General features: G+C 42.1%; 1 protein-coding gene across 2 annotated transcripts; it reads right to left on the bottom strand.

Moving 5' to 3' along the window:
- Nucleotides 1–746: 746 nt before the first annotated feature.
- Nucleotides 747–13,389, bottom strand: DCSTAMP (dendrocyte expressed seven transmembrane protein). Of its 2 annotated transcripts, XM_061373304.1 has the most exons (4): nucleotides 13,315–13,389; nucleotides 4,162–5,220; nucleotides 1,549–1,869; nucleotides 747–1,407 (listed from the first exon to the last, which is right to left on the bottom strand). In XM_061373304.1, the coding sequence occupies exons 2-4, from the start codon at nucleotides 5,185–5,187 to the stop codon at nucleotides 1,369–1,371; spliced, it is 1,386 nt and encodes a 461-aa protein (XP_061229288.1). In that variant the 5' UTR covers nucleotides 5,188–5,220; nucleotides 13,315–13,389; the 3' UTR covers nucleotides 747–1,368. The 2 variants fall into 2 exon arrangements, with proteins under 2 accessions (XP_061229288.1, XP_061229289.1); XM_061373305.1 differs by lacking the exon at nucleotides 13,315–13,389 and having other exon boundaries at nucleotides 4,162–5,364.
- Between the last annotated feature and the right edge of the window lie 9,591 nt (nucleotides 13,390–22,980).

Raw genomic sequence — 22,980 nt, 5'->3', positions numbered from 1 at the left:
CATTCTGCTACTATCCAGGGCTGACTCACTTTAGCAGAGAGAATATAGTCAGGACACTCAGAGAACATTCAGCACAACTGTAAAAAATGCATGGCTTTAATCTAGCACCTCATTTTCTAGAGACAAATTGTTGGCACATTGGCAGCCTGAACCACCTGTGTCCATGGAAGAGTGATGCTTCCTTAAGGTCCTTTCCAACCCTAACTATTCTGTGATTCTATGATTCATTTGGAAGATCCAAAGAAAAAAAGAGACAGTATTTTGCTGTTTCAGGTGGAAAATAACTTCTGACACTTGCTAGTGGAAAGCTTTAAATAAGTCTTTATTCATTCAGATAACATAGACATAGATCAATGACTGTCCTGGGATCATGCACGCATTAGAGCAGAATTTGCTATTATGCAACTTGAAGAAGCTGGCTGTGGCTGAAAATCAAGACTACAGTACCTGTGGTGGATTTTGATCTCTACATAAAATCTCTGGTGGTGCCACAGCAGTCAAGCCATCAGAAAATCTATGTCTTTATGCTTTTAGCATTTGTTCTTGTGTCGTATGAAGGTCATAACACCAACATTAGTTAAATAGCTGAAGCGCTCAGTATTGGCTCAGTTTTGTTTCAGTGAAGTAAGTGGTGGCTTTATCAACATAATTAAGCCCATTTTTGCCACTTCTGCAAGCTCCTTTGGACTGCAAGATTCAAGACATTTTTAATTTCTGCTTGCATATGCCTACACCACTGGCAGCACCTGATTCCTATGTATTCTAGCTCTTGTGAGCACTCTCACTTCTGTACATGCTTCATTGCCTCTCCTGCAACCATCTAAGATACAGGACAATTTGCACGAGCAATTGCAACTGCAACTAGTCTATGGATACGTGAAAGGAGGAGATTAAAACCAAGTGAGGAATTCCATGTGGGAGACTAGGATTATAAACTTCTGAGAGATGCATAACCAAAAGTAAGGAAGCCAAAGTGCGAGGGAGAGTTCAGCTGAGCTGGAAGATTGACAGAGCAAATAAAGCATTCACCCTGCAGAAGACTGCTACAGAGTCAGGAGCAGGTATATGGAGCTAGAGATGATAAAGAACCAGGCTGAAGGGTTTGGGGCAGTTGAGGGTTGATAAACAGAAAGTCTAGAAAATTCTAAGCCCTCTAGTTAGGTTCTTGGCCAGCCCAGAGGCCAATGGGCAACCTCTGATGCATCTTCTATCTTCAGTGTCTGGCAAACATGAAGATGACAAACAAGCTGTGCCATTATGTGTGCGAAACACAGGTTCCTGTGGAGCTAGAACATCTCTGCCTTAGCCAAAGATTCACTTGTCTGTTCCATACCCTACTGTCATTTAACATACTCCTTTCTTTCTTCCTTACTCTCTTGCCTTCAGTATTGGAAACCAAAAGTTGACCTGAAAAGACATAAATATGATACTATGATCATAGCGTTACTGAGTTAGAGATCACCCAAACACTAACATCCTGTATAGTTAGTATAGCTACCACCCTGACAGAGGGAGATTATTTTTTTTCCCCTAGAGTTGATAGCTCACCATTTTAGCAAATGTGTTCTTTCCGGTTTTCTCTTGTAGCTTTGCTCTTTTCTTCAGTAATTTTGCATGCAAGTAATGTATCCGTTTCATCTCTGTGTCAGGATAAAATGAAGTCAACACGAGTATTTTAAGTTGGTTCAGGAGGCCAGAAAATAACCCAAAAATTATTAAGAAGAAGATGATGACTCCAAGCTGGATCCATGTTGTGGAGAGTGCAAGCTCTGGCTGAGGGAGGCAGTCATGCTTAAACAAAGAGATCTTGAAAGGATCAGTCTTTGCAATATGCTCCCTCATATCAAAGATAAAGCTGTTCTCATTCCTCTGCACAAAAAAAAGGGAGAGTTTAGTATAGTACTGATTCCTTCCTTTCTTAATATTTCTCCATTTCAGATTTACAAGGACCATAAATCATCTAGTCAATCCAGTGTCAATATATTTCCTATGCTCATAACAATGAATTTATTGGTTATTTCTAAATATTTCAGACTGCATTTACACCATTTCTCTTGGGACACTGTCTCACAGTTTGGAACTTACCTTCTGTGTCTGTGATAGATAAATACTTAACTGATCTGGTTATCATGGTTTAATATATTCCCAATAATCTGCTCATATTCTGTTTTGAGGGTCCTTCCCTCAGAGTAAAACAGCAGAGCAGAGTGTGTCCATCCCTTTGGCTGTGGCTCAGTACGTTATAAGCAGAGCTTCCACACCCACCCAGACAGGTGCTCTGACTACAAGGTTATCATGCAAGCAAAGTCACATCTCCTCCTCTGATAAATGCCTTTGCTTAGAATGTCTTGCACTGCTTGTGGACTGAAATGCTGAAAGAATGAGGGGGACTTCATTAGACATACTGGTGGGACCAGTATTTCATGCTGGCAGGCAACTTTCTGCTTCTGGACACCCGGTCCCTGCTTCCACCTTCTCTGTACTTCTCTTTTACATTTGAGTTTTGTCAGGAGCTCACTGCACATCCATGCTGGTCTCCTGCTGCCTTTGCTTGATTTGATTGAGATGAATAATTCTTGAGTTTAGACCACAGGGTTTCTGAATATCAAACAACTCTCCTGAACCCTTTTTCTCTCAAGGACCAGGAATTGGGACCATTTCACATGCTGGTTTGGTAATGCTAGATCACAGCTGCTGCTCAGCAGCCGAGTTTATATGAGGTGTGAAGCCCCCTTAGAATGCTTACCAATCTGCCTCCTCAACATTTCTCAGACTGATTGACCAGATGATTAAAGCCTCTCTGCTTTTGCACAGGAAATTGACTTCTTCAGGTTGTGTCTGACTTCCTAAATGTGTGCTGATTGCACAGTTACAGTGAGGCTTTTGTACCTATTTTCCTAAAAGAAAGTTCAGGTAACAATTAGAAAGATAAAAATTCTTCAAGGGTGCTGTATACTACGCCTCCCTTCCCCTTCATGGTTCAGTCCTGACCAGATGAATATCCAGTGACACACAGGGACCACCAGTGTGCCATACACTGTCTAAGATGAACCTGTAGTGGCTCAGCAGTGTGTCATAGAAAATGTGGTCTGGCTGAAGACGCCATCTCAAAGCTTCAATATGTCACATATGGAAAAGTGATAATGGGAATGTCTCTGCCAAAGATTGTATGTCCTCTTTTGTTTCCTTGTAATTTCAAGCAATGCACTTATTGCAGTACTCACCTTAATTATCTTACTCTGTGTAATTGCTTTTGGCTAGATGAATGGGGAATGGGAATAAGCGAAAATGAATTCTCATTATTACGAGCTCTGAGAGGAAGCAATAGAAAATGAGGAGTAAGAAAAAACTCATCGAAGAATATATCATATTGTACTAAAAATCATGCATCCCTTTGAAATCTTATTATCTTGAAAGTATCGAATGGTTATATGCTTCTGAGAACTGTTTTAAGCCTGATCATGCAAGCTGTCAAACTGGGCGGCTTTCTGGTGCATTTCACAGCATCACATGGGTCCTACACTCCAGTGGTGAAATCTCCAGCTTTAGAAGCATTCACAGACTAGACCCCGAGAAATCTGATCCATCTCTGAAGCTGACCCTGTTTTGAGTGTGAGCTTGGTGTAGATGGCCTCCATGGTTCTCCATGCTGCTACTGCTCCTGCTAGAAGAACCTTGTAATATCAGTAATGTGTTATTATTTCATGTGTATGTATCCAAGCTTATTTAAATGATGAGCTCCTCACACTACTGAGCTATAAAAAGGTAAACATCTCTTACATCAGTGTCATAGTGGCATTTGACTATAAAAGTGGCAATTCACACATGTCAGTATTGTGAGTTTCCAGTTTTAAGCTTCTGGTCTTCTCCACGTGTGTAAATAGAGTAATGAAAGTCCTTCTTCAATATTTACCATTATCTAGAAATATGATGACACTTTGGAAAGTGCAGAGAGAACTGTCTATTTCCATCCAGCATACATATCTGTAAAGGCAGTGGTCCTTTTTGAAACAAACAAATGATAATGCTAGGAAAGAATTGATGGTTGTGTGTCTGTGCCTGCAGATGCTGAAGAAGAGAACTTTTTCAATACTAAACTAAGAAATATACTAAGATAATAATAAATAATAATAAATTAAGAAAGTACTGATAAGTACTTACTTGCTGAAAGAGGCTGAGCTGAATCTCTATATCTGGTATTTCTTGGAGGTGTTTACTCACAGAAACAATTAACCAATAAAACAGATAATCTACCGCAGCAAACAGAAGCCAGATGCAAAGATGAATAATTACAGGAAAGAAGAAGTACTGCATGTTTTTTCTGTCCTTCCTTGTGAGGCAGAAAGATGGGATTATTACATAATCTTTTCTTTCTTTTTTGTTAAGTGGCAGAAGACAGGCTCTTTGCTGTTGCTTTTGGCGCTCATCAAATACAATAAACTCTTTTGTGATGTAAGTATTCTTATATTTGGTGCTGTGAGAACCCACAAATTTTTTGATAAAGAGGCAGGTTCCAAAAGAAGCTAGAAAAATCCCCACTACAGGCAGTACTTTCTGGCCTATATAGGGCAGTATAGTCAGCATAAAAGATATCTGGTTAGCAACTCTCTGGATTTCTTGCTTTGTGTCATTTAGCTCTTGTTTTAATGCATCATCTGAAATCGAATAAGATGGTGAGAATTCATGCCTTAGAAACACTATATGTTTAGATAGATCAGAGGAAAGCTTGGTCATCTCATAAATCCATTTTACTGCCTCAACATAATATTTTATCAAGGCAAATTGTTCATACTCTAAATGACAGGTTATACTGTCTGCCAGAACCTTTAGGTTGTGAAATATATTTTGGATGTTGCCAGCCACCATGACACCTGTGCCAGCCGCAATAAGTGCATTCCTGCCATTTCGCAGTCCGCAAGAAAGAAGGAACAGGACACTAAAGCAGCGCAGCTGCTTGAAACATGAGAGCATGATAGAAAGCAAAATCCAGATGAATCCAGTTACCAGTAAGGGACACAAAGCACTGTGTGCCAGGGAAAAGTGCATGCCAAGGAATAATAGAAAGCTTGAGACAAAGCCAACTGCAGAGCAAACTGCAAAAAGCTGCATCAGGTACTTCCAGCCAGGTTTCCTTTCGGATACAAAAATTCCCCATGCTTTCTGGGCTATCGAGACAAAGGTTTGCATTTTCTTCTGATGCTGACACTGTGATGGCTCAAACTAAAAGGAAAGAAAAACAAAAATACTGTTAGTTACAGGATCACACTTCTGACAGTGATGTGCTTTTAGCAGTGCTTCACATTGCAAAAAGGCTGACTCATGGTGGCTGACCCCTCTGTGTGAGACCCAAATCTTTGTCCCTGGTATCACATATATAAACATGGAAGAGATGACTATAAAAGGTATTATATCTTTTTTTTTTTTTCAAGTATTTTTGCCTTTTTCTTTCTGTAAACTTTGTTTTCTCATTTGCTATATAGACACAGTGGTTCCTATGTACATGTATTTGTGTATATATGCATGAGGGGGACACAAGCCTCTGGTAGCATCCAGTGCTTCCATGCAGGTGCTAGCTTTGCCTTACATGGGCACTGAGAAGGGGAAGAAGGGAGCATGGGGACTTCCCATTAGTACCCTGATGCAGGGGAACACAGCTTGACAGACAGGGAGCAGCCAGAGTAGCTGCTAGGAAGGGAGGAACGGGAGGACAGCCTGCGCGCACTGCCCAGGGGTGGGGGAATGAAGATCTTTTTCAGCTGGAGGTGGGTCAGTACGGAGGGAAGGAAGTATGTTTCAAAGCCATCAGTCCTTCTTTGGGTCTCTCCTGGGATAGCACAGCTACCAATTGGATCATATACACCTTCAACCCGAATTGGTTGCAGTTGTCACAATCTCTCTTGCCTACCACCATGTCCATTCTACAAGTTACAAGGTAATTCTGTGAGATTCAGTTCAGTTTGATGGGAGACAGCCCAGCTCTCACTATCTGTCCTTCTTTTACAACATAATATTTATAGCGCAATTTGTCCAAAGATGCAAGATGAATATATATGCATATTACCCTCAGAGCAAATGAAATACTAATTAAATAAAAGAAACTGTTGGAATTTTTTCTTAAATAAGGAACAGTTTTCTTCACAAATACATCCTGAAGATACTACTTTGTCTTTTGTTTAGCTTAAACACAGGAGGTAGTCAGGAACTAAACTATTATTTTGTATACTGGCATTTGACTTTATGAATTCTGCTAGCATTCATTGTACCACTTTCCCCTTCCTGTCACTGTAATTAGTTAATAGTTATGTCATTATTGGCTTTGCATGCAACAGAAGCTGAGGGTGATTGAAGCAGGCATCTGACCCCAGCTGGGACCTTCTTGGACTGCTGTGCTCACTGTGCTGTTTTTCCTTGGCCTCACTTGAGTCTGACCCTTTCTAGTGCTGAGGACTATCCTGAAAGATGCTGAGTTTTCTGGTGCTTAACTGCTTCAGTAGGGGTTAACAGAGGTCAGCAGCTCTCAGGGTAGGCTCCATCTTTAGCAATATAACTCTACTTGGGCAGGCTGAAGAAATTGCTTCCCTTCAGGGCCTCAGTGAATTCAGCTGTAAACTGAGTATAACATCAATTAGAAGCTCTTTCACAGAGCAAAATTAGCTAATTAATGTCCCCGAAGTATGTAAAGTCACCATGTGTTTGGCAAAGCAGTGCAAGTGAAATGGGAAGCAGAGGTAGCACACAAGCCACCAGGCTCCAGCTTTGCCATGGGACTTGCTCTCTGCTTTCATGGATGGTGCTTTGCCCTCTTCTTACCGAGTTAGATATTAATGAGGCATTTTTAGGAAACTTAGTTAAAAAGGAGATGTTCATACTCCTGGAGTCAAGTCAAACCAGACCTAACAGCCAGCAAACCCTGGCAGTGAATCCTAAACTTGCTAGACCAAACAGTACATGCCTCTCATCTTATTTGTAGATCTAAGAAAAAGTGCCCTGTACAGTAAATAGATTTGAAGTTCTGTTCTTGATTTAAGAAGCCATAAAAAAAGCTACCATTAATGTGGTATTATGCAAGCCCATTCATCTGAGAAAATAGCACATCTTGAGTTTTCTTTTACAGAACTGATTTTACAGCTATTCTCAAGCAGAGATTCTACATGGTTTTGTGTGTTTGTATGTATATACCACCCTGATATCTGTTGGAGCGACGGTACAGCCTGGCACAAGCAATCCAGGAGATTCCACAATTGTGTGGAAGACAACTTCCTTCTGCACCTAATAGAGGAGCCAACAAGGAGAGTTGCCACGCTTGACCTCGTGGTCACCAAAAGGGAAGGGCTGGTTGGAAATGTGATGCTCCAGGGCAGCCGTGGTTGTAATGATCACGAGATAGTCGAATTGGAGATCCTCAGGACAGTGAGAAGAGCGCAAAGCAAGCTCACTGCCCTGGACTTCAAGAGAGCAGACTTTGGCCTCTTCAGGAACCTGCTTAGTAAGGTTCCATTGGATGTAGCCCTAGAGGGCAGGGGGGCCCAAGACTCTTGGATGATATTCAAGGATCACCCGCTACAAGCTCAGGAGTGTTGCATCCCAACTACAAGGAAGTGCACAGGAGGGCCAGGAGACCTCCTTGGATGGATAAGGAGCTGCTGAGGAAAATTCAAATGAAAAAAGAGGCTTATAAAAGGTGGAAGCAAGGACAGGCAGCCTGGGAAGAATACAGGGATGTTGTCCGGGAAGCTAGGGACCAGGTTAGGAAAGCTAAGGCCCAGTTAGAATTAAACTTGGCTAGGGATGTGAAAGATAACAGGAAGGGATTCTATAGTTTCACTGCAAATATGGGAGAGACTAGGGACAACATGGGCCCTCTCCTGAAGCTATCAGGAGAACTGGCTACCATGGATTTGGAGAAGGCTGAGGTTCTGAATGACTTCTTTGTCTCAGTCTTCACTGGCAAACGCTCTGACCACACCACCCAAGTCTCGGAAGGCAGATGCAGGGACTGTGAGAATGAAGACCTTGGGCCCACTGTAGGAGAGCATCTGGTGTGAGACCATCTTAAAAACCTAAACACACACAGATCCATGGGACCTGATGAAATCCATCCGTGGGTCCTGAAGGAGCTGGCAAACGAAGCTGCTAAGCCAATATCCATCATATTTGAAAAATCATGGCAGTCAGGTGAAGTTCCTGATGACTGGAAAAAGGGAAATATAACCCCCATTTTCAAGAAGGGGAAAATGGATGACCCGGGGAATTACAGACCAGTCAGTCTCACCTCTGTGCCTGGCAAAATCTTGGAGCAGATTCTTCTGGAAGGCATGCTAAGGCACATGAAAAACAACAAGGTGCTTGGTGACAGCCAGCATGGCTTCACTAAGGGGAAATCCTGCCTGACCAATTTGGTGGCCTTCTATGATGGGGCTATAGAACTGATGGACAGCGGTAAAGCAGTTGATGTCATCTACCTGGACTTGGACAAAGCATTCGACACTGTCCCACATGACATCCTTGTCTCTAAATTGGAGAGATGAGACATCAATTTGATGAATGGACCACTCGGTGGAAAAAGAACTGGCTGGATGGCCACACACAAAGAGTTGTGGTCAATGGCTCAATGTCCAGCTGGAGACCAGTGACAAGTGGTGTCCCTCAGGGATCGGTGTTGGGACCGGTCTCGTTCAACATCTTTGTCGCTGAAATGGACAGTGGGATTGAGTGCGCACTCAGCAAGTTTGCTGATGACACCAAGCTGCTTGGTTCGGTTGATATGCTGGAGAGAAGGAATGCCATCCAGAGGGACGTTGACACGCTTGTGAGGTGGGCTGATGCCAACCTCATGAAGTTTAACCATGCCAAGTGCAAGGTCCTACAACTGGGTGGGAGCAATCCCAGGCACAGCTACAGGCTGGGCAGAGAAGAGATTCAGAACAGCCGTGCGGAGAAGGACTTGGGTGTGTTGGTCGATGAGAAAATGAACATGAGCCGGCTTCAGTGTGCACTCACAGCCCAGAAAGCCAACCATATCCTGGGCTGCATCAAAAGGAGTGTGACCAGCAGGTCGAAGGAGGTGATCCTGCCCCTCTACTCTGCTCTCGTGAGACCTCACCTGGAGTATTGTGTGCAGTTCTGGTGTCCTCAACATAAAAAAGGACATGGAACTGTTGGAAAAAGTCCAGAGGAGGGCCACGAGAATGATCAGGGGACTGGAGCACCTCCCATATGAAGACAGACTGAGAAAGTTGACTCTGTTCAGCCTGGAGAAGAGAAGGCTGCGTGGAGACCTCATAGCAGTCTTCCAGTATCTGAAGGGAGCCTATAAAGATGCTGGGGATGGACTCTTCATTAGAGACTGTAGTAGTAGGAGAAGAGGTAACGGGTTAAAACTTAGACAGGGGAAGTTTAGATTGGGTATAAGGAGGAAATTCTTTCCTGTAAGGTGGTGAGGCACTGGAATGGGTTGCCCAAGGAAGTTGTGAATGCTCCATCCCTGGTGGTGTTCAAGGCCAGGTTGGACAGGGCCTTGGGTGGTATGGTTTTGTGTGAGGTGTCCCTGCCCATGGCAGGGGGGTTGGAACTAGATGATCTTAAGGTCCTTTCCAACCCTAACTACTCTATGATTCAATGTGTGGGTATGGTGTCTTCCTATTAATGTTTATAAGCATTCAGTAAATGGCTGCAAGATGTGATGAGGAGTTTTGCATGACTGCATCTAAGAACTGGAAGAAGAGTCAAAAACAAAGTCCTAGAATTAACAAAAGCCATGCTTCTGGACCAGGAGCCTGGAGACTTGCAAAATGTAGACAGAACTTGAAAATAATCACAATGTTTCCTTTACAGGGCAGATTCAATACTGTCACGTTTGATTACTGCAACACTCAACATATATATCACAGGTTTGCCTAACCTACATGAACCTAAAGTTCTAAGGCAGAAAAAGCATTATAAAAGTCCACTGGGTTTTAGAGCTTGTGGCATGAGGGCTCATGTGTTGGGAAAGGGAGCATTCATATCCCCTAGGGAGCTTATCTCAGAGCTCAGCCAATGCTGGGGTCAGTGTCAGGCTCACAGAATGCATCTCTGTAGCTTGTCTGACACCTCCATTTCCCACCATAAGACATCAGCAGCAGTCGTAGATACTCAGCACAGGAGAACTATGCAAAGGATGAAAACTGTAACCCTAAAATATGTGAAGGTTGAAAATTCTTCTATCAGCAGGCACTTAAACAGCTGTGAATGCTTGGGAAGAGAAAATAACACTGGCTCAGAGGCAGAAATAAATCTTTGGCTCGAAAAAAAAGGCTAATTCAATGGTTAAAGAAATAGTAAACCTTGAGCGCTTTCTGGAATGACTCCTCTTGAAAACGTAAATCACAAAAGCTCTCCTGAAGCTGTTAGGTGCAGGTATGAATTTTAACAGGACGCTGAATAAAGAACAAGAATAAAACCTTCATTTCTATTGCAGTCTGAACCAAAGTATTTTTTCTTCTGTCCTGTAGCATTAAGTAATGTGGGGGCTGCTACTGTTATTTATGTAGCATAAGGAAAGAATTATTCTTGGAAAGCAGTTTCCTGCTCTTAAGTGCAAATTTCTTTCCACCAGAGTTTCTTGTGATGTATGCCACAGAGGGGAGCTGGAAACTCTTGCGCTTCAGCTCTGCCTTTGAACCTGATTTTTCTGTAGAGTCTAAGGGGAACCTTTCTATGCCTTATTTTCCCTCTCTAGGAAATACTTACTCGTATCTGGAAATGTGATATTCACCTACCATATGTCATGCTGGCAGAAGTAATTAGAACAGACTCTCAAAAGGAGTCTCTCCAGCAAGGAGTTTGGGCCATACTTCCTTAAGGCTTGTGATGTACTGAAATTAATGTAATATAATTAAGAGGTATTTTTCTACTTTCATGTAAAAAAAAAAAAAAAAAGAAAAAAATTAAAAAAAGAAAATTTTAAAGTGCTTTTAAGATCTGGTTTGTGATATTTGATATTGGCTGCAGTTTTATGTAAGTAGAGGATAAGTACATAGCATCAAGGGTACCTTCCAGCTCAGCCATGAGCCCTGTGCTAGACCTATGTCATTTTTGTACAGTACAAGTTCACATCCTGTATGATTTATTCCCTGCCTGCTATGGATACTCCTCCATATTCATTGTCCAAGAAGTTGTGGCCACCTTCACTACTGATTTGGTCCTATCCTAGTCCCTTGCTCACCCGATATCAATGATTGCTTGCTATAATGCGATAGATTAGACTAGACTAGACTACACTAGTTCAGTTGGAAGTGACCTACAGTGATCATCTAGTTTAACTGTAGTAGGTTTAAACTCTTCATATTTTCAGGGACTATTTCTGAAGCATTCTCTACCTTCTACAGGCTACTGCTTGCTTAGAAGTGATCAGCAGGCGTAAGTTTCTAGTATATGGATTATCCACCTATGCAAACTCTTTGCCAATTTTTAATATACTGGATGAAGCAAAAGTCTCCAAAAAATATATAGTGAGAAAAAGAATGAAATTTACTAAATAATAAGCTTTTTAATAGAGATACTGCTGATTTGGCAAAGTGTAACAGAGTCAGGTCTTTAGTTCTATTTTGTGTTTTGGCACAGACCTAACGCAGACAAAGCCCTGGGACAAGAAGTCCAATGGAGTTAAGACTGATTAGTGCCACCAGGTTTTATGTCCCCACACAAAGTCTGACACAACTTTTCTCTGTGCAGCACTGTTGGTTGAGCTGATCTTAGGAGCAGTATGGCCATTTGGCAGTTCCTTGACCCCACACAGTGCACAGGATCCTCAGAAATAAAAATAAAGTCTTACTAAGAGAGGCATTAGGTTAAATGGGAAACATATCCTATTGATGCTAAAGCTTCAGGTACACAGTGATCTTTGCCTCATAAATGCTGTTTGGATTTTACACAGGAATTAAGGAAGAGAAAGCACACAATAAGAACACAAAAACAAGTGTTTCCTTTTTTGGCTGTTTCAGCAGCCTTCTCTCCTACCCTGAATCAGTTACATTGAAATGTAAGAGAATGACTTCCCTTTTTTGGATACTGTAAGAAAAAAACAACACTGAATTATGGTTTAGTAAAAAGAAAAATACAGGAGGGAGTCTCACATTATTTCCTTTGGTCAATGCAGGGCATTCAGCAAAGAAATAAAAGCCCAATCAAAAATCCAGCAGTGCTATTTGAACTATCCCCAGGGTTTCATTGAGACTCCTCTCATTTCTTATGTTCACATTGTTTGCTTTCAACTGCAGGGGGAAGGAGAGTAAGTGGTACTAAACACAACAAACACAGGCAAGAACTGAAATATCTAATCAAATATGTGCACATAGAAACTTGAAATGCTAAACAGCATAGCAATGCAAATAAAACAGCAATTTATACACATGCAAACCAAACAAAAATAACAACTGCTCAAAATCTCTTTTTCTTCATGTATTTGAAATACATGGCATAGGAAAACTCTGAATACTGCAAGATATTATACAGTCTTTAGGATACCACAAATTGTTTATATGTCATCTAATATCAATAGCATTGGGTGTTGGACTAGATGATCTTTAAATGTCCCTTCAAACTCAAACTATTCTGTGATTCTGCTGTTCTGTGATTCTGTAGTGTCCACATTTGAGCTATCTATCTTTCTGTCAGGGAGGAGAAAAGGGATATTACCCTGAGCCCTACTTCAGACCTGGTTTAGAAGTACACCTTCACATGAGATGGATTGCATTCTATGACAGCTTTTTCTCTATCTTGACTATCAAAACAGTCTGAATTACTCAGTTATCCAAAGCCAGGTGAGAGAAACATCTCCCTACATTTCTGTATTGCAAGCACAGATATTTGACAGAGCTGAACACTCTGAGCAGGACACAGAAAATGTATTGTGGGAAACCATAGAAAATGGACATATAACACTGTGGGCCATGTTACATTTGGAAGTTCTGGTGCAGCAAACCCACAGACAGATTCTTCCTTTAAAGTGCAGGCAGAAATGGAAGCACAGTTTGGGAAGCCCAAATGGTAGTTTGCTGATTGACAAAAACAACTCTACAAAACACAAAAAAATCCAGTATGAGGGATGGAAGGAAAGATGAGAGGTTACATAGTTAGCCTTCTCCAAAATACAATATCACCAGACATAGTTTTGGGAGAGCTTAGGACTAAGTTGTTTCACAGACCTTCCAATCAGTAAGATGCAATTAACTTAACAATTAACTTAAAGCAAGTCATTTTACCTTAGAAGAGCTAACGCAGTCCATGACTACTGTCCACAATTCCTTTATATTAACCATAAGCATTACTTACAGACCCTACTGTAAACTGCAAGAAGGATCTTCACAGTGCTGTGTGCTTCTTGATTTTGGTGAGGAACCAGGATGGGCACTGGTAAAAATTTTCATATGAGTAATTTATTTCCCATCCCCTCCCTCAATGAGTCAGGCACACTACAATTTTGAAATTATCCTGGTTTTGACAAAGATTCATGGGGAAGTAACTTATGCACAAGACAAAAATAGTATATAATTTGCAAATGTCACTTTCCACCTTTTTTCTGCCAGAGTAATAGATATCAGCAAATGAGTCCTGGGCTGGAATTTCAAAGACTTCATTTTACATTGAGTAATGCCTTACCTCTAGAACATCTAAGCTATTTGGGTGCTTCCTGTTGAAACAAGCAGCAATTCAGTGCCTAAGTAAGTCTAAACCTTGAATCTCTTTTACCCTACAAATGTTTCTACTGAGATCTATGCAAATATTTCTGTAAGAGTCTGTTAGAATATGGTCCTTAGAATTGTACCCACGTTAAATGTCCAACAAACACATTCAAATTAATAAAGATAGTTCATATATAGGAGGGTAGAGCTGCCATTCACAAGAATTTTGAAAGGCTGGAGAAACGGATTGACAAGAATCTCATGAAGTTCACCAGAGGAGAATGCAAAGTCCTGCCCATGGGGAGGAATAACCCCAGGCACCAGTACAGGCTGGAGCTGACTGGATGGGAAGTGGCTTTGCCAAAGAAGCTTTGTGTCTTTGAGGAAAACTATTTGAACACAAGGCAGAAATGTGCCTTAACAGCAAAGAAGGCCGACAGCATACTGAGATTATTAGCAAGAATTTTGCCTGCAAGTCAGCAGAAGTGATTCTTCTCCTTGACTCAGCACTGGTGAGGCCACATGCGGAATGCTGCATCCACTGAAAAAATCCCAGTACAGCAAAGCCATGTGATCTAGGTGGATGTGCTTTAAGTGGGGAATTGAACAGTTGGCTTCTACGATTGTCTTCCAATCTAAATTACTTTCTTCTTCACCAGGTGCCTTACCACTGAAGGCTGATATCAAATCCATTTAAACTTGCTTCTGATCACTACTGGCACAGTACTGTGTGCCATGTTCATATTCTGCATTTGCTCTAGGTAAGTTTAATGAATATTACACACCTATAAAAGGTAAAGCATTATACCTCAGTAATAAAAAAAAGTCCACAGCAAAATATTATTACTTTAGTAGCTTTGAGGTTGTAAAGAAGAGGTGAAATAGGCCTGTCTTTCAGGAGTTCATCTGCATAAGAGGGTGCAAAGTAACTTAGGGATTGGTGTTGGCATCTTAAATACCTTAAAGCTTTTGTAACTTGGGTAAGCAGACATAAGATCTCTTATTTTTGCAAGACAGTAGTTTTCCTGCAAGGAAATTAGAACTACAGATTTATTTTAGAGGAAGTCAAAGGCTGATACACTGCTTTACGAGAACAAAAGCAACAGAAAGAGTAAGAGGAGTCTTGCAAACAATCTTCTATGCACCTATGATAAGTTTTCAACAGCATCTCCAGACACTCTTACAGCCACTTCCAGAACTAACTTGCAATTATGCTTTTACTGCTTATGTTTAAACTTGCAGATCCCTTTTTTTAATTTTTTTTTAATAAAATGTATGTATTGCTTTTCTCAAAAACGCCATGGATTATGTCCACTGTAGGGATGCTACTACTACACCTAAGGAATTGGAGACTGACTCTCACTTAGACTCTGATTGCAGAGATACAAGGCTGTACTCCAAGCTCAGTTCTGTCCTTTGTTGTCTTTGTAGCATCCCACCAGCAGCTACTGAAGTGCTGGCATGTACATTTTTTATTTGCTCTTGGTTGCAATGTCCCTGCATGTAATTTTGCAGACAGCTGGTTTTCCACCACATACTGGTACCACTGATGTTAACACTGTCTCACTGTTAGACCAGGTTTCACCTCCACAGAGCAGCCACACCCCTGCTGTTTCAAAAGCACCTACTGAACAAGTTCAGAAAGCTGTCAGGTGGCAAGATGAGCCTATCATAAAGTTCATAGCATCTAAATTATGTATAATGTAAGGGTATAATTAGATAGAGTGCACCATTTATAACTGGAGAAAGTCTCTATTATGGGACAAATGAAGGAAATGAACTTTCAGCAGAACATATCCTTCTTAGTATTATATAGGGGAAAATTCTGTAAAGTGACCCAGGTGAGTGGGCAAGTGGATATTAAGTCAAACCAAGTTTCCATTGAGTCCACATCTCAGCCTTGATAGCAGCGTATAGCATATGTTTACCTAAACACAGAATGGTGGTTCTGGACCATCTGAACATGGTCTAGGTGACCTTATTTGAGTGTGTGTGCGGGGGGATGTCCAGAAGTCCTTTCCAACCTTAACCATCCTGTGGCAACTGAGATTCCTATTGCTCCATTTCTCCAGTCTTTGAGACTACTCTGAATGGCAGCACAATCATCAGACACTCCTTCCAGTTTTGTATCATCTACAAACTTGCTGAGGGTGCACTCTTTCCAGGTTGTTAATGAATATGTTATACAGTGTTGACCCCAGTATCAACCCTTGCAACACACCACTAGTGAACTTTGTCCAGCTGGACTTTGTGTTGCTGATCAAAAACTCCTGAGCACAGCAGTTCAGGCAGTTTCCAGTCCACTTCACTGTCTATTTATTTAACCCATGCTTTGTCAGCTTGTCTATGAGGATATTATGGGAAACAGTTTTGAAAACCTTTCTGAAGTTGAGTTAAACAGCACCCACTGCTCTCACCTCACCCACCAAGCCAGTCACTGTAGGCTGTCAGGTTTAGTAAAGATGACTTCCCATTTGTAAATCCATGTTAAAGACACACTGCAAATTGTTTCCTGGATTAGTTGCTCCATCACCTTACCAGGGATCAAGGTGAGGCTGACCAGACTGTAGCTCCCTGTGTCCTTCTCCTTGGCCTTCTTTAAGATGGAAATGACAGTTGCTTCTTTCCAGCCCTTAGGTAACTCTCCCAAGCACCATGACCTTTCAAAAATAACCGAGAGTGGCCAGTGACAACTACATAAGCCAATACCCTGATCTGATTCTCCTCCACCAAGGGTAATACTTCCTTTCTCCAGACTTGCCCTAGTCTCAATGGTCTGGAGTTCCTGAAGGCTGGTCTTCCTAATAAAGGAAAAGCTGAAGGTGACATTGAATACTTCGGGCTTTTCCATGCTCTTTGTCGCAGGATCCCTACTGCACTTAGCAGTGGACCCACATTTCCCTATGTCTTTCTTTTAATGCTTATAGACCTGTAGAAGCCCTTTGAGCTGTCCTTTGGCTGACTCATCTGATTCAGCTCTCTGGGCTTCGGCTTTCCTGCCCCCAACCCTATACAATCAAACAGTGTCTCTTTATTCCTCCTGGGTCCCCTGTACCTGCTTCCACCTCCTGTCTGCTTTTTTTGTTTTACATTTGAGTTTTGTCAGAAGCTCCTTGCTCATCCATGCTGGCCTTCTGCTAACTTTGCTAGATTTGATTGGGATGAATAATTCTTGAGCTTGGACCAAGGGATTTTTGAATATCAACCAACCTCCATGGACCTTCTATCCTGTGCCGTATCCCATGAGATCTGTGAAAGATCTCTGAAGAGACCGAAGTCTTTCTCAACAGCCACTAAGTGTTCACTGCTAATCACTTTCTTCAACTCTGAATCCAGCCTAGGGAAGGCACTATTTTCCTTACCTGGTATTCTGTCTATCTCCTAGTCATTTTTATACAGTGGAATAAACCAGTCTACAGACATAGGTTTTATCTCTTGCCTACAGGAATTTTGCAGAACTTCATAATCCCTTTGGGGATCCAGGAAGAGACTCACACAGCACCATTACAGTGGGAGTGTGTAACAGGACTTTTTTTCCAGCCAGTTATGGCACTGAAAGTTCATTCATTATAATCCAAATGCTGGCCAGGTCAGCAGCTGTTAGACAAAGAATTGGGCCCCAAAAAGGAAGGGGGAGGAAGTAATTTTTGCATTTTCTTGGGCTAGATATGAGAAAGAAAGTAGTTTGTGGTCATCTGGGTGCAGTAGATTTTTCCAGCCTTTACATTTTCAAGAGCAAGGAGTTGTGGGCAGGCTTTACCTGTACTCACCGATTTGAAACAAGCCACGGCAGTGATTGGCAGTGCTTCTAGCCTCTTACAGAGAACAAAATAAAGCCGTAAAGAACATACAGACAGGGCAGAAATTAGTCCTGCAGCCTGAAAAGTGTCCTGATGTTTCAATTACCTAAGGGCATAGTGCCCTTCAGTGATACAGCATGTTGATAAAGAGCCTTAGCTGGTCTTTCTCAGCCCATATGCTGCAATCAGGGACACCTCTCAGGAGTGCTGCTATCACAGTATCACAGTATCACAGTACGTTAGAGATTGGAAGGGACCTCAAAAGATCATCTAGTCCAATCCCCCTGCCGGAGCAGGAACGCCTAGATAAGGTTACACAGGAACGTGTCCAGGCGGGTTTTGAATGTCTCCAAACAAGGAGATTCCACAATCTCCCTGGGCAGCCTGTTCCAGTGTTCCGTCACCCTCACTGAGAAGAAGTTTCTTCTCAAATTTAAGTGGAACCTCTTGTGTTCCAGTTTGTACCCATTTCCCCTTGTCCTATCATTGTTTGCCACTGAGAAGAGCCTGGCTCCATCCTCGTGACACTCCCCCTTTATATATTTATATACACTAATAAGGTCACCCCTCAATCTCCTCTTCTCCAAACTATAGAGACCCAGCTCCCTCAGTCTTTCCTCATAAGGGAGATGCTCCACTCCCTTAATCATCTTAGTTGTCCTGTGCTGGACTCTCTCCAGCAGGTCCCTGTCCTTCTTAAACTGAGGGGCCCAGAACTGGACACAATATTCCAGATGAGGTCTCACCAGGGCTGAGTAGAGGGGAAGGAGAACCTCTCTTAACCTGCTAACCACCCGGAGTAGAGGGGAAGGAGAACCTCTCTTGACCTACTAACCACCCCCCTTCTAATACAACCCAGGATGCCATTGGCCTTCTTGGCCACAAGGGCACAGTGTCGGCTCATGGTCACCCTGTCGTCCACCAGGACCCCCAGCTCCCTCTCCCCTACACTGCTCTCTAACAGGTCGTTTCCCAATCTATACTGGAACCTGGGGTTGTTCCTGCCCAGATGCAGGACCCTACACTTTCCCTTGTTATATTTCATCAAGTTATTCCCCGGCCAACTCTCCAGCCTGTCCAGGTCTCTCTGGATGGCAGCACAGCCTTCTGGTGTGTTGGCCACTCCTCCCAGCTTAGTGTCATCAGCAAACTTGCTGATAGTACACTCAATTCCCTCATCTAAATCATTGAAGAATATATTAAATAATACTGGTCCCAGTACCGACCCTTGAGGCACTCCACTAGATATAGGCCTCCAACTAGACTCCGCCCCATAGACTACAACTCTCTGGCTTCTCTCCTTCAGCCAGTTCACAGTCCACCTCACTACCCTATCATCCAGACCACACTTCCTCAATTTAGCCGCAAGGATGCTGTGGGAGACCGTGTCAAACGCTTTGCTGAAGTCAAGGTAGACCACATCCACCGCTCTGCCATCATCCATCCACCGTGTTATTTCCTCATAAAAGGCTACGAGATTGGTCAAGCATGACTTCCCCTTGGTGAAGCCGTGCTGACTGCCCCTCATAACCCTCTTATCCTTGATATGCCTTAAGATGGCACCAAGGATAAGGTGTTCCATCACTTTCCCAGGAATGGAGGTGAGGCTAACCGGTCTATAGTTACCTGGGTACTCCTTCTTGCCCTTTTTGAAGACAGGAGTGACATTTGCTTTCCTCCAGTCCTCAGGCACCTCTCCCGTTTCCCAAGACTTGGTAAAGGTGATGGAGAGCGGGCTAGCAATGACCTCAGCCAGTTCCCTCAGCACCCGCGGGTACATCCCATCTGGACCCATGGATTTATGGATGTCCAGATTGCTCAACTGGTCTTTAACCCATTCCTCATCGACTAAGGCAGACCGCTCCATTGACCTATCTTCATCTGAGGTCTCAGCAGTACAGGACTCTTCAGGACTGCCTCCGGTAGAGTAGACAGAGACAAAGAAGGCATTCAGTAACTCTGCCATCTCTGTATCTTCTGTCACCAGGGCACCTGCCCCGTTCATCAGCGGGCCTACATTGCCTCTGGTGTTAGTTTTATCTGCCATGTATTTGAAAAAGCTCTTTCTGCTGTCCTTGACCCCTGTCGCCAGCTTTAATTCCAAGGAGGCCTTAGTCATCCTAGCAGCTTTCCTACATCCTCTAGCAGCAGCCTTATACTCTTCCCAAGTGGCCAGCCCTTCCTTCCATGACCTGTAAACTCTCCTCTTCCACTTGAGCATACCCAGCAATTCCCTATTTAGCCACGCAATCACTGGGATTTTTTGGCAGTTCTTTTAAAACAGAATTTTTTAGTGAGCCACTCACAGCACACCCTCACAAACTGCTCTGTCAGTGCAACTGTCAAATACATTTTCTGGCACCAAGGTCCATCTTGCTGCTCATGGCCTGCTGATGGGTTGGCCGAAGCCACCAGCTCACAAACAGCAGCACGAGTTCTGTTGGGGGAATATGTTCTCTAGCTAACAGCTGCTGGGGCTGCCTGGTTTCTAGACTTTCCTGCTGGTGTTGTCTAGTACTGGCCACTGTGAAATGAGAGAAACTGAGAGTTTACTAATTTGAACAACAGCACAGTAATGGCTGTTGGCTTTTTCTTCTGCTCTGCCTGCCAGTGCAGTACATATCCCTCTGTCTGAACTGAAAGAGAGGATGGTTTCAGAATTAGTGCATTTCTGACCTCTTTTCCCAGTTTGCTTCTCAATCTGTGCAGAATGACTAGCAAAATCTGCTTGCACATAAAAAGTATTAAAATGTCACTGCTCAAGATCCTATTGTTCTGGCAGATCTTTAATGTATTTCAAGTGATAACTATGCTGTGATTAACACAGTTTTGATAATGCTGTGCTTCAACTATTGTAACATGCAAACTGGATGTATATTTCTTTGGGTTTGTCTTTAGGATGCTGAAATTTCCTTCCTTTGGTGACATACCTGTGTGATGCAAGAACAAAGCAAGTTCAGAGCTGTAAGCACCCTGTCACATTGAAATCACTCAATATTCTGCTCTGCCTGCTTCTGCCTAGGGAAGATCAGCTAGTAGTAATAGTCCCTCCTTGTGGGTGGCTTCCACAGAGCCAGGAAAAAAACAAAGATCAGCATTTGTAAATATTTGTGCTCTTGTTTTTGAGTCATGGTCTTAATTGCTGCTTCTGTTTTACTGCTACAGCAGAAATGTAGATTAAAATAAGACAATTACATTTTCTTCTAAATATCAGAGGAAATGAAATAATGACAGTGGATCATTACTCACAGCAAGCAGAGCTCCACAGGATGAGCAGTATGTCTGGAGCCAGTGACACAATGTCTATGAGTAAATGGTTCTCAGAGAATCAAGATTACAGTTCTGATAGAACCCAGTTTAAAACCTAATCCAAATACAGCTGAGCTTGGGTAAAGCTTGTATCTGATGCTGGTAGCTGAAGCTTATCTTCATATGATGAAGCTAATCATATGATATAAAGGTAGTGTTTGAGTCACTATAAAAACACTAACTTGCTGCTTGCTAGAAAAGGCTATTCCTGTAAGTTGAGCTGGGGAAGCTTCCTAACGGTCTCCAAGTTTAGACTTTTAGCAGAGAGTTTTCAGTTGAATGATCATCACTAATGGCCACATAAATACTCCTGGCTTCATCCCATGAAAATGAGATCTTGATACCTCTCCATGGAGTCTTGATTGAGTGCCCAACAGATATCATGAAGTGGCTGCCCAAGGCACAGTTTTGTCATATCCTTCTTCTGTAAATGAAAACTCGAATCGCCTCTTTACACTGTTTTAAGTTATTTTCCTTTGTTTATGTTTTATAAGCTCTTCTATGTTGGAGATGTCACTTCCAAAAATTATGCAGCCAGCTACAGCTGCTACCTCCAACTGCAGAGAGAACAGGCATTGCAAATGGAACATAAAATCAACATTTCAAAAAGCACTTATAATGAGGAGCTGCACTTGCCTAACTAGCTCTACCAAAAAGAGGCTGCAGTGTCTGTGAGATCCTGGGTTAAGGGATCTTATTATTTGGTATTTGTAATAACAAGTTTATTTGGAAATAAACACTTGTTGGGTCATGGCTGCCTGTGGGATTCCTGCCTTTCACTCCACAGCCTGAACTGTTGGTCAGATTCATGGACACATGCTATTGAGGTGGATCTTCCCCTGGTGCAGTCGCACACCTTGTTTTGGACTCATGAGTTCTTGGACTGAGCATTCTCACTCTCCTTAGAGTCACTCACCCAACTGCTCACATATTTTTGCTTGAACTCATTTCAAAATCATGTTGCTCAGAAAAAGTGTAGTATTAAATAAACCTTAACTGGTATTGCTTTGACACTGTTAGACTAGCTAGAGATTGCACAAGAAGTTATTCCAAGAAATCTGAGAGAGGAAGTAATCTCTACTAAGCCACAATGGTGGGGATGGGGTGAGGAGAACGAAGCAAGTTCTCAGGCTAAAGATCCTGTGTAAGCTCCTGCATGGTTGGGAGACACCTGGGTATACTCACATTTTCAAGAAGTGTGTTCCAGATCACTTTCATCATCTTAAAGTAAACCCAAAGCTATTCATATATTGGTAACTTGAGTTTTCATTTCCTTTTTTTGTCCCTTTGTGTTTTCATCCTATTGTTCACTCAATGCCCTATTATATTTTTCACCAAAGCCAAAGATAGCAAGACATAAGAACTGACTCTTTTGTATGACTCTAAGGAAATGAAAAACAAGTAAGGTACACCACAATAAGGTTTTACCTTCAGAGAATTACACTGTAAGAAAATACCAAAGTTTCCAATCTATTTTTCTATAATATATGCTATTCCGGGTAACTGAAATCAGAAATATTCCATTGAAGTTACCCAGGCAGCAGAGTGCCAAAGTGATAAAGGAAGAAGGTTATATGGAAGGAAGAGAAAAACGCACAGCAATTGTTGGACCATACCTTGCCAGGAAATCTGATGCATTACTAATAAATCCCTCACTGTATGCTATGAAAAGAATCAGTGAGATAAGGAATGAAATAATGTTGCCAAGGAACAGCCCCTGGATACAATCTTTGCTTAGAATAATGTAAGCAGAATTTGTAATGGATCTATCAAATCATCTGGCAGTGTTGCTCTAAAGTAGGTCTGACACTTCCACCTTTATGCCCCAGTTTGAAGGAGTTTATATCTTTCCTAACTTGACTGAAACTTGTAATAAGGTATTATTTTCCAGTCTTGGGTGTTTGGGTTCTGTTAGTGACTAATAAGAAAGTTCCTTCTGAAAAAAAAATAAAATAAAAAAATTAAAAAGTAAGGCAGCCTAAGGCTCACAAGACAATACTTGACACAGTTCTTTCCAAATCCTTCCCTTGTGTTGTCCGCTTCTGGCCAAAGACTGAATGCTGTCTCCTGTTTTCTTACTCTCACATGATTTAGCTAAAGAATGGCTTATTTAAATTAAAAGAAAGAAGGGGAGGAAGTGGTTGATACAATAAAGTTAGTTCTTGTGCACTAAAACCAGTATAGAAATTGTGTTTTGAGGAAGAAGA

This window comes from Neopsephotus bourkii, unplaced genomic scaffold (assembly GCF_033783945.1).
Source record: "Neopsephotus bourkii isolate Nb327-2 ecotype Australia unplaced genomic scaffold, CSIRO-AGI_Nbou_v1 NB_1630, whole genome shotgun sequence".
Classification (NCBI taxonomy): Eukaryota; Metazoa; Chordata; class Aves; order Psittaciformes; family Psittacidae; genus Neopsephotus; species Neopsephotus bourkii.
The sequence above is the reverse complement of the archived record's forward strand: the minus strand, read 5'-3'. Positions and strand labels throughout refer to the sequence as shown.